Source organism: Zalophus californianus, chromosome 7, assembly GCF_009762305.2.
Source record: "Zalophus californianus isolate mZalCal1 chromosome 7, mZalCal1.pri.v2, whole genome shotgun sequence".
NCBI classification, from domain to species: domain Eukaryota; kingdom Metazoa; phylum Chordata; class Mammalia; order Carnivora; family Otariidae; genus Zalophus; species Zalophus californianus.
Window position 1 is genome coordinate 126,330,598 of NC_045601.1, and position 12,617 is coordinate 126,343,214.

General features: G+C 43.9%; 1 protein-coding gene across 2 annotated transcripts in view; it reads left to right on the plus strand.

The window, feature by feature from the left end:
- Positions 1–12,617, plus strand: part of LY86 (lymphocyte antigen 86) — a 58,975-nt gene that overhangs the window by 20,578 nt on the left and 25,780 nt on the right. The window contains exon 2 of one of the 2 annotated variants that reach the window (XM_027603044.1): positions 11,538–11,624. The exons of the other annotated variant lie outside the window; for it this stretch is intronic. Within the exon in view, the coding sequence (XP_027458845.1) occupies positions 11,538–11,624 (87 nt within the window). The remainder of the gene's footprint in view (positions 1–11,537; positions 11,625–12,617) is intronic. 2 annotated transcript variants of the gene reach the window in all.

Below are 12,617 nucleotides of genomic sequence, written 5' to 3' on the forward strand. Positions count from 1 at the left end.
AAATTAGGAAAAGTCCAATTGCTAGCAGGCTGTACGGGCTGCTTTGACTTCAAATATGTGTCCCAAACACAGTCTCACTGGAGGAACATTTATACCCCAGTCCGAGTACTGAGAACTATGGGGGAAACATGATCTTTATGTCCCCTCGTATTAGGAGAGGACGGATTGAGACTGAGACTTATTAAACGGGAAATGTGTTAGGAAAACATTTGGGGAGGTAAAGGAGCAGGTGGACCTTTTCCAAAATCACTTTAATCCCTTTACTTCCCCCTGTCTGATTGTTTATCAACGTTCCTTTATTCACTCAACAAACAATTTTCCAGTACCTATTACACAGCATAATCAGACAAAACAAGATGTTATCGGAGTGGAGAATTCAGAAATAGGACTGTATTTTTTTTTATTCTTAAATTCTTATAGAGATATTGTCTGGAGAGTTTATAGCTTAAACCTTACCTCTCTGCTGAAAATGAAGAGGTTGTTCTTTCTGTGTAGCCCGTATTTGTCCCTGTGTCCCGGGACACAGGCAGCCTCCTAAGAAGAAAAAAACCTGCTCAGTACAAAGTAGGGGGATGAGTTGACATTCCATCCCCAAAGGTCATGAAAGTTTACGGAGAGACACCGAACATACACAACACGGCTCACTCTGCCAAGAATGACACTCAAAGCTTCTGAGACTGACTCTGGACCTTGGTCACCTTTATGGACACAGAGGGCAGAGGAGAGTAAAGCCAATTAAGGCCACAAAAGACACAGCTGATCTCTTAATCATTTACTTAAGGCCAGAATGCGTTTCATTTATAATCACAAGCTGGTTTGGGGGTTTTAATTTCAGGGATCCGTTGGCTCCCTACCCCAAGCGATTGCTCTCATCTAAGCGCAGAGGTCTGAGCGAGCCCATGCAGGTGGCCCACCTGTCCTGACCGCTGGGCTTCTCCCAGCCTGCACCTCCCACTTCCCCTCACGTGCCCTCCACCTTATGCTCCCTCTTCCCCCAACAGCCCTCAATGTCTACCTTGTTTAGCTCTATCCTCTTGGAACCTGAGCCCCCATCTCAAACCTTTCCATGCCTGGGTTAGTGTTCGGCATTGAGTCGATGTTCCTGAAATAAAATAGAAAAAAAAGCCCTTAGGGGCTGTACCAAGAATTCTAACTAAGCAGAGCCCTGTCTTTCTTGAAAGAATTCCCTTACAAGTCACTGGGGTAGCTGCTGAGGCCTTGAGGTGCCTGGTGTCCTTCCAAGCCCTCAGCACCAAGACAATGGGAAATATTTTGTTGTTTCTCCAGAGAGAGAAGAGAGATGAAGACAGGGAGGGAGGGAGCCAGCAATATAGTGAACCCTTCCCCTCTCCGCCTCAGCAATCTTCATAAAAGCTATAAAATTTGTGAAAAGGTTTATGAGGACATTTCTTAGGAAATCCATGAAGGGGTTAAAGTTTCAGCCTGGAGTGATACATAGTAGATCTAGAAGCCCACGCATGGGATCCTAAGCTCAGGGAACGAGCACACAACCTGGTGTGGCTTATGACAGTGGTTTTCAAACGGGGCTGGACAATAGAAGTATATAAGAAGTGTGATGCCCAGGCAGTATCCAGAACGTCTAGGACGGGACCCAGGCATCACTATTTTTACAGCGCCCCCCAGGGGATTCCAGTGTACGGCCACGTTTGAGAGTCAGTACTGAAGAACATCCCCAACCACTAATCGTGTTCAACGTGATCCTATTTATATCTCAAGGGCTGAGAGGCCCTAGCTGACATCCGGGTTTTATTTCAGAAATATCTATTGAACTTTACTAAATTATATTAAACCGAGAGTGCTCTTAACGTGAAAAAGACAATTTTATTTTTACTTTCATTGTATTATGTTATGTTAGGAGAAGGAAGGGAAAAATGAAGGGGGGTGGATAAAGAAAATTTTAAGAAGAAGTAGTTGGTTTCGTTTTCTACGACCACAGGAAGTAGAGTCAACATTGCTCTCCTAACAGAATCCACCCTTTTTTTGCCCAATGATTGAATATCTACAATGTGGCTACCACTGGCCTCGATGCTTCGTGAATTATTTTTCTTAATTCTTACAAAAACCCTCTAAACGCCCTTGCTTTTTCCTCTGTGCTTTTACCAGTGTCCTTTATGGTGAGAAACGGCTGCCCCTTTGCGGAATAAGTGAGCTACGTACGCAATCCTAGCAAACAATCCTTGCAAGCGAGCCTAGCCAGCAAGCCTAGCAAAACTGGGGAGCTGGTTCTGCCTCCTCGTCCCTCCTTGTGATCAGCCTGAGACATGAGAGGAACAGGGTCTTGGTGTGTGCGTTTGAACTCGTTTTGCCTCTGTCCAAAGCTCTGTTTCCTTCTCTTAGTCAGTTGACCTCCCTTGCTGTTTGTCTCTTAAATTCGGCAGTATGAGGGCAGAACCACAGCAGGCTGAGTCTGGAGACTGGAATCAGTCATTTCACTGCCCTAGATCTCAACCTCTTCAATCACAAAACAGGGATATTAATACCCAATGTCCTGGTCACCCACAAGACAGGGGACAGAGTCAATGATTCATATATATCTTAGAACCACCTGGTCCTTTGGCTTCAAATCCAGTTCTGTAAATGAGCAAAGACAGGGCTGATGTCTGATGTTAGCTCTCAGCCAGTTTACCAGCCCCTACTCACTCATGCTTCATATTCCATAATCCCAGACACTGAGGATAAACGCCTTAGCTTTTTCTCTTAAACCATACCTAGTTCATGGCTTCCAGAAGCAGGAAAGAATTCCTTTTCAGCATGCCCAGCATTTAAAGAACAGTCCCAGAGTTCATCTTCATAGCCACACGCAATCAAGTAAACCACCTGTGCATCATGGCCCGGTTCTTGTCCCCTGTCAGAAAACAGACAGATTTGCAGGAAATGCAGAAATGAAATATGGCAGGTGCATCCTGGTTGTGTCTCGGTGTCACCAAACACTGCCACGGTTCTTGACATTCCTAAGCCAGAGAGTGTAAGGCTTCCCTGGGCTCCTTCCCAGGGAAGAGGTTTATCTGCTAGTGAAATGCAAATCCTCACCCTTGAAGTATAGTAGAGACACATGCTCTGAGGTCTAATTTTCCTCTAAAAACAAAAGAAACAAGAACAATCTAACTTTTCTCCAGTTTTCCATCCCATATGGGTTGACTCCAGCTTAGGAACAGAAAGTTAAATAATTATCTATACCAAACAGAACAGGCAAGTTCCTTGGATGCTTCTAGACTTGGGGAAGCCCTGGTAATTTGGTCACTAGTCAACCAACAGTAGGGCTCTGGGTAGACTGACCTGATCAAAAGGTTCCTGCCCCACCCTGGTCCCACAGCCACCAGCAGTGTCCAGCACATATTAAACAGTTAATAAATACTATTGAAAGAATGAATGGCAACACTATCAGTAAGACTGAGTTTTAAATGAAGAGGGATTGGGTCAAGTAGTATGGAGTGTGTCCAAGGTAACATGGAGTGTGTGCCTTGCACACAGAAGACCACAAAATGATGACTATACATTGACCGTAAAATAAGAGATTTAGAGTATACATGTATCTTTTATTGAGTGTATTTGGTCCTGTAGTATTATAATTAGATGCTGGAAGTGTTATCATCCAGATGAGAGCAGAAGCATTTTCTGATTTGCTTTGTGTCCCCAAGGTCAGGTGCTCTTCTGGCTGTATGTCAGGTATGCAGTAAAGATGAATGAGAAGCTAAGTAGGAATTCCCATCCTTGAGCCACTAAGATAACACTTTCTGCCAGCGAGGAGACAAGTTCAAGTTCCTCTCATCCTCATGTTAAGATTCTGCGCTGTGTGGAGCCATGGATAACACAGAATAAATCTGTGCATTTAGAGTTCGTTGTCATCTATTCTTAAGATGCAAAAGTTCAAGCAGAACGGCCTCAATTGGGTCGTTATTTTTTGTGAGACATTTGTCCAGGTCCTTTGGATCAAAGCTCATCCTCATTATCATTTATCTCTTTACAGTCTCTAACATTTCTATTTTGAGTCGAAAACCATCGCCTCCTAACCTGATGGAAGCCCATCTCAGGTCATTCCAGGGGAGTGTGATTCAGATGTCAAGGGGGCAGCTCAGGTTCACAGCCCTTTTTTGTCAATAATGAATTCCCATGGATTCCATGTGTTTCCCAGTTAGAAGCACACGAGTAAGGGATCTGAATTGTGAATTTAGCAGCACAAACATATCCTCACACTCAAGAACACATTCATCAATGTTACCAGGCAGCTGAAGAGTGTTGTAGTTCTTGGCCTCTTATATTACAAACAGGTGGCATTCCAAGGTGATGGTGTTCCTTCCATTTTTGTTGTGTTTGATATCAAGAACCATATGTAAGCAGTTTGAATCCGCCATCTGCATACCCAAGATAAAACGAGAGCAAAGTCATAGACCTGAATTTGGCAGGCGGGTCAGTTCCCAAGGAAATGCCACCACAGACAGTGGAACAGGGTGGAGCTGCTGTTATTTGAAATACTGTCCCATCAGGGGGCCTCCCTGTGCTGTCCTATAGCGACAATGTTTGAAAGGCAGAAACTAGGGGAGATCAGGAAATAACAGAGCAACATAGCTAGAATACATTTGCCACGTTGTAAGTCACTTCTTTATCTTCAAAGACAGGGAAGGGGTCTGAGGGAAGGGGTATAAGGAATGCACCAGAGGCATCAAGGACAGAAAGGAGGAGAGTTAATTTTTTGTTGCCCCGGTAATGAATTTCCAGCAAAGGCATCTCACTTACACATGGAGCCTGACACACCATCCTCTACTTGGGGATCTGCGGTGACCCTTGAGAGTTGTCCTGTGAATCACACAAGCAAATGAAAACAGCCCAATCAAAATATGGCCATGCAAGAAAGGGAACTTCCAGATCCATGCACAAGTGGGCCTGTATAGTAATATATAGTATTGTATATATACTGTATATATATATTGTATATATTGTATATGTATATAGTAAACGGAATACAAACTTGCAGAATCAGTAATCATCCAACTTAAGGGAAGAAGCCAAAAGCAAGGTCTGTTTGTTATTTTGGGTTTGGGGGGGGATTCAAAGATGACAGAGGAGTATCTGCTACTATTTGGCCTGGGCCTCGATTTTCAACCACACTCAGAAACTCCATCCTAAGTGCCACAGCAAAATTCCCATTATTGTGATGACAAAGTTGATGCACTAGCACCTTCCAAGAGAACCTTCCGGGTTTAGGGAGGGAGAGATTGAGATCACTGGCCTCACAACTCAGACTTTCCCAGTAATTGCTGGCTCCCACCAAAGCTAGAAGTGAAAGCTCAACTACCCTTCTGGATCTTCAAACTATCTGACTTTCTCTCATTTCCGTCGACATATACAACAGTCTGACATGCTGGGCCTTGCCCACTAGACTAGATGCTGGTTATCTGATGATGCATAAACACAGCATAGTTCCTGACCACTCACAGCTCGGACCCTGGTGCGTTCTAAGGATGCAAACTGGTGATCATTACCACACTCAACAACGATAGAGCTATACACGGGGTGCCATGAGAACCCAGGGGAAGGACGAATGAGGGAACCCCAGTTGGAATCCTGGGGGGGGGCTGGTTGAGCTGGATTGTGAAGGTGCAGAAGACAAAGGCAATCAAAGTTTTCCTATGTGAGGTCTCAACCTCTCTGAAGACATTTACTGGAAATTGGCCAAATTGATTTTTATGCTTCAGACAGAAGTAAACATGTTTTCAGAAAGTAGAGAATAAAAGCCAGAGCCATTTATCCAGCAAACACTGAGTTAGCATCTGCCATTGGAGGGGGGTGTTAGATATGGTGGGAGGAGGAGAACTCATCAAACTATAAGAGAACAGAATATGATATAATAACATATAGTAGCGAGGTCCTGGCCTCGAGGATCTGACACTGGTTGAGGAGGCAAGGCATTATCATATAAAGCATTGAGTAACTACACAACGTAGCCCACATTACATGCTAAATAATCAGCATAGATCATAAATTCATAGGAATAAAGAGAAAGAAGCTGGTGGAATGAGGTAACATTTCCCAAAGAGGTCAGGGTTTGGATAGAAGGGAGAGAAATTATTGCAGGTAAGGAAAGCACAGATCAGACCATGTTACCCTCTCCTTCTACAACCATCAGTGACTCCCAGGCACAGTTACAGGCTCACTCTTTGTGATTCCATGGACCCGGACATCCCTATTCTCATGCTCCTGAAAACTCAGATGGCTTCTTCACATCTCTATATCCCAAGCACTCAGCATCATGCCTGCCACTGGTAGGGGGCTCAGTATATTCATCCCAGAAACATATGGAACCCCTCAGAGACATTCGATTCCCAAGTTAACTATGGACCATATAAGAGCAAGAAGGGTTGTGAACACACAATTGGAAGGGCTGTTGAGGGTTCTAGCAATACAGCACAAAATGCACCCTGTGATGATGAACTCTATGCATCAACTTTGTTAGGCTCTGGTGGCCATCTGTTTGATCAAGATGTTTCTGTGAAGGCATTACATGGATGTGATTAACATTCACAATCAATAAACTTTGTTTAAAGCTGGTTATCCTCCATAATGTGGATGGGACTCCTCCAGTCAGTTGAAGGCCTTCAGAGAAAATACTGAAGTTTCCAGAAGAAGCAACTCAGTTGCAAGACTGCACCTTAGAAATGCAGCCTGAGTTTCTAGCATGCTGACATGCCCTGCAGATTTCCAACTGGTCAGCCCACACCCACCCGCAAGGGAGAGAGAGGAAGAGAGGTAGAGAAAGAGAGAAAGACATTTCCTTCCTGCAGCAGGAAGAACATGGACAAGCCTAACGATGGACCTGGCAGAGATGTGGGAAGGTTAGTGGAGGTGGGGCTTGAGGAGTGTCAGCTCTGTTTCGGGGTGGCAACAAGTTTGTAAAGCTTAAGCCATCAAACTGTAAAAGCATATGCACGTGCACCTGCATGCATACACACATGTGTGCACACACACAACATAAATGTATATAAAACCTGGTACAATCTGAATAAGCCCTGTTCCATCGGACCAATGTCGGTGTCTTGGTTTTGATACTGTACTATATTATATGTAAGATGTTACAATGGGGGAAAGCAGAGTGAAGGTTAAATGAAATCTCTCTGTATCTTTCTGAACTTTCTGTGAGAATGTAATTGTTCCAAATATAAGGTAAAAAAAAAAAACAACCTTCAAGCAGACTCATGAGATATGAAAAACAGTAGCATGAGAGTTGGCCCCTCCTGCAACCCTCAAACCACCCAGCAAACAGGCAGCAGGGTACTCCGGGACTCCAGGACTTAGCAACCCACACCAAAGAACACACCAGCAGGGAACCCCGCAGAGGGCACCACTCCCCCCAGACCCATCATGCTTATGGCCCCACCACCCTCAGGTGAGGAACTGCATATCCTGAGCCTGTGCTGTTGGGTTCTGTGTTCTATTCCCTGGCTCCAGTTGAGGCCCAGAACTGGCTAGAAACTACCAAGGCAAGCTTGTCCTTTCCTGGACAACTGCCCAGCTCCAGTCCAGACTAGAAGAGCACAGCCCACCAACAGAGCTTAAGCACAAAAATTGTTCTGGAGCTGAGATTTGTTAAGACCCTGCCCACACTTAGCCCACCTGCTTATCTAAATCTCTTCTACCCAATGAATGAGGAGGAAAACAGCCCCAAGATGCATTGGACTGTCACTGCCCCTAATATGCAAGACAGATATACACCTGGATCCTCTTCTTCACCCCTACCACGATTTGCTCTCAGCCGTTCAGAGGAGCCTGCCTTCCACATACAAGCGTCCCAGAGGCAAGGAACAGTGGGGGCAGTTTGAGAGCATGTGGGCTCACTCACTGCAACCACTATCCTCCCTTGGTCAGAAGCCACAGATGTCGACAGAACCAACAGAAGGGGGGCATCACACAGAGGCTAAGGAAAAAGTACTCAAGATGAAAAGATTGTATATGGCACCATGAAGCTTTAGCCTCTTTTCTCAGCTCATTGGCTGTTCTACAATGAAGTGTCTGGAGGAAATATTTATCTCTGCCCTCCCAGCCCGGGAACACCAACTCTCATTAACTTTCCAGTTTCATTCCTTCAGAAGATCCAAGTTCAGATAATCCAGTTTATATGTATTAAAAATTACTTGAGGCAAGTGTCCAAAGGAGTAACCCTTCTCACCCCACCCCCCAGCAGTTCTCATATTACATAAGAAGGACTACTTAAAAAATGCAACCCACGATCTTTTATTTTGGTACATGAGTCGGAAGCACTTATCTGGTAATTGAGAAAGCAATTCTTAAAAGCAGTGGCTCTCCACCAGACGCAGGTTTGTCCTCCAGGGGGCATTTGGCAATGTCTGGAGACATCCTTGGTTGTCACAACTGGATTGGGGCGGGGTGGGGGAGGGGGGTTGGGGAACTGTTGGTGTCTGCGGGGTAGAGGCCAAAAATGCTGCTAACATCCTACAACCCCCACAAAAAAAGGATTATCTGATCCAAAATGTCAGTGGTGCCGAGGTTGAGAAAACCTGCCTTAGAGTTCTCTACAAGTTTACTACGTATATAAACTTTATCATTCATTCAGCAAAGAAGCAGTTGGAACTTAGCATAATCTTCAGACAGTGTGCTAGGCCCTGAGGCTGGGAGTCTGCCTTACAGCATCTAGTGGAGGAATGGCAAAGGCACAAGGAAAATACAAGGCAATATGGAGCCTGAATGAAAATACATATTAACACAGGAAAGGACACGCGTCTGTGAGGGTGGTACTGGGGGCCAGGAGGAACTGATGTCACTTCCCCCAAGACAACTCCAAACTGCATATTCAGTCTCAGATATAAAATTCGATCTCAAATATAGAATAAATATAACATATAACTGCTGGGAAAGATCACCAAGCCCCTAAGCACTTTTGAAGCAAACTGCCTTAATGTTTTTATATACATACACCATCCTCAGAGAGAAGAAACCTACTGCTTTCTCTGTGACTTTATTCCCTATTAAGATTATTTTCCTAACAGTATTTTGCCAGTACCAAGATGTTTTACTTCCTTCTCCTTCCCTTAGTTCATTCTTTCTATCTATACTTTTAAAATATCGATAAACATACAGTGCAATTCTGTAACTGCTAATCAGCTAAGGGATACGTATGTAGCTCTATTATCTTTCCTTAGACAGCAGTTTGAATTGATTCACAATTCTGTGGGTGCACTTTCCTGAATGTCCGTCTGTTGGCCTCTCTTTTTCAATACTGAGTGCCAAATACGTAGCAGGGACAATTGTCTCCATACCTCCTGCTCCCATTTCCCAAGCTGAGAGAAGCCTGGGACAGCACAAAGGTCCTTATGAAGAAGGAAAGTGAGCGTAAGAGAAAAATGGCCTTTCCCCAGGAAAATGAATGGCAGATCCAAGAGGGTTTGATCAAACAAAACTGTACCTTAGATTTGGAAGGCAAAAGAGCCTAGTGATCATTTCCATGGCAGATACCAGACAATTACATATCTTCCAGGTCAGCAATGTGGATGATAAAACTGTCTGGAACACCATCATTGACAAATGTGAGCTCATAGCTAAGCTGAAATTAAAACCAGTTATGAAACAGAATTATCACATGCCATATGCCCATGCACAAAATATTCCAGGCCATCTTACAAATTAAATCATTAACATACAGCTTTGAGGCTCTACTTGGTGAATATTTGTGCACAATCCTGGGCTGTCATTTTTTGTTTGTTGTTTAGGTCTGGGTTCGAATCTTGACTCCACCACCTTACAGTTCCGGGACCCAGATAAGTTAATATAACCTCTCTGAGTCTATATTTTTCCATCTGTGAAAGGAGGAAAATCATAGCTATCTCTCAAGATTGTCGTTTGTCCTAAGAGTCTGGGTCCCCTGGGGAAAATACAGACCATGTCAGTGGTCAGCAGCGACCACCCCGAGAGTTGGGAGAACAGAGGGCAGAGGTTGAAGTTATCACAACCTGGAGGCTTCCAAGAAGGGTCCTGTGGAGCTGAGGCACAGATTTCTGGGGATGGGGAGACAGTGTCTGCCCCAGAAACTGTCCTCACAGAAGCTTAGGAGCCCACGCAGCTGAGCCTCCACTGATTCTGAGAAGGTGCAGAACAGAGCTGGACACTGGAACCAATTGCCACTACCAGGGTGCCAGTCCATCGCCAGGTGACACTCTGAAGGACCAGCAAGTATGGAAGAAGGAGCTGGTTCCTTCCCCTGCTCAGCCTCAGTCTCCCTCTCTCACCTCTGTTGGCAGATGCCAAAGGCGAAATGTGATTACAGAGAGCCCCAGCTCTACAGTGGACCTCGGAAGGCTGGATTTGGAGCTGAGGGACACATGGTCTGTTCATCCACTCATTGCCTACGTGTATGGGGTGCTTTCCATGTGTCTGACTGAGGGGCTCTGCGCTATGCACTGGGGAGTCTGGAGGATTAAACAGAAAGCTCTTATAAAGTGCACAGCTCGGCGATGAGGACAACTCAGTTAAAATCAGTTCTCTCTAAGACCCAGTGGGAAACATAAAGGAAAAGGAAATAGAAACCAAAACAAAACAAACAAAACAAAAACCCAGCTCCTGTCTTTCAGGAGTTTCATGTTTTAAGTGTTGTAGGATGAGTCCAAGAGCAGAGTACAAAGTAATACATGTTCATACGCTTTGAAAAAATATTTCAGACAAAACTATTTTAGGAATTCAGAGAAGCCAAAAAACATTTGGGGGATGATCAGGGAAACCTTCATAAAAAAAGATGAGAATGACCAAGACCTCACTTAGACCACAGCCAAAAGGGTAAGACCATTACACATTAGAGAAAGCGAGTGAGCAAGTAACCATGGTGTGAATTTGCTGGGTGATTACCTGACCTCAAGAAATGGAGAATGGATTCATGATGTGCAGTATGGTAGGTGAGGCCAGTAGGACATTTCCTGACTTTATTCTGAGGGATAGATGAGCCTCTGGAGCTTTCTGAATGAGCAGAAGGTATGTGTAAAAGACCCTATCTTTGCAGTCGCTATCATATCACAATACCTTGCATATAATGGACTGTTAGGGGAGAAAATTATTACATTGACTGAAGTGGGATGGGACAAAATTATAAAGGCAGGTCCTAACTTTGAAAATCTGCATGTATTACTCTCTTTTTAATTATGTAATAAATGCTTTATGAAATGTTTCAAATAATCAGTGAGAAATTTTAGGCCAAAAGTTCAGGAACTACAAGAATTCAAGCAACGATAAAAATGTTAAGTAAGGGTCTAACCCACCCATCAAGACCCTGTGCTCATTTCAGATTGAGAGCCTGCCATTGGAACATGGCATTGATCAACATTAACTATGGAGAGACTTGGAAGGATGTTTGATGGCATCAGGAGTTTATGCAAAAATAAAGTGCTGGACAATATGTTTTTGAATCAATTTTAGTGATTCATGTAGAAAAAAAATGATATCATTGGTGTGAACTTTTAATGGAACTTTGCAAAGCATGCAATGTACTCACACCTAATCTGTTGTGTTCTTCTTGGCAGATCCATTACAAGATTTTGGCTTTTCTGTTGACCAGTGTTCTAAACATTTAAAGCCAAATCTCAACATTAGATTTGGAATCATTCTGAGTAAGTAAAGAGTATTGACATGAAATAAAACATTGCGCAATCTCTTCCTGGCCCACATACCGCGATTACTTCCATTAACTACCGTAGCTGGCTAAGTGGCTGACTAAGCTACTGTCCCCACCACTCTGTGGACAACTCTATTTCCTTCTTCATTTTTACTTCTCTCTCTGGGTAACATCTAGATACAGGGGAGCTCCCACTGAATGCTGTGCTCTTGTACTGAGAAGACTCGAAGCATTCATTTGGGTGATATCAGCACCCAGAATCCGTAAATCCAACAACAAAAAAGAAGATAATACGTCAAGCCTAAATATTGATGTCTATGTGGAAGAGAGCTTTTGCTTTGTTATCTCAGCAACAAACAAGTCTACCACCAGCAGTATGGCTTATCATTTAATTTATTTCATTTCCCAAATGGCTGGTGCAAGTTCTTGAACCTTTGACAAAGGGAAAAATATGTAATACCTTCTCCCTCCACCCCAATTAATGAGCTAGGATGCTGTCTGATTGTTTATTTTTATTTGGACATGCCTTTACACTTAGCCATTATATTGCTATAGCTACTAGAGTATCTCCTTTCTAAAGCAGTTTTATCAAAACCAGAACAGAAGGACTTAATAAACTTAAGAGTGTGGAATCATTCCAGAGAAATGGAGGGAACATTGCTGGCAACCAAGAACTCTCGTGCATCTTCATATTTCCAGAACCTTGCCCAATATCTGGATTCTACAGCAGCAGCTGAGTAATCAAAGAGGAATGAAAACAGGAGTGGAGGGAACATAAAAGGAGAAATGGAGAAAAAGTCAGACCACCCTAAAGCTTCCTGTGTAATATGATACAATATCTACCTAGCAACTGTAGGGGGGTTGACCCCACTCAACCGCTCTCAGGAGAGGCACGTAATACTGCAGCTGAAAAGTTGTAGAGGCCAGACCTGCAGCCATCTCCTTGAGGGGCCAGAGCATCTGGGCAGAGGAGCACAACAGAGTGCCT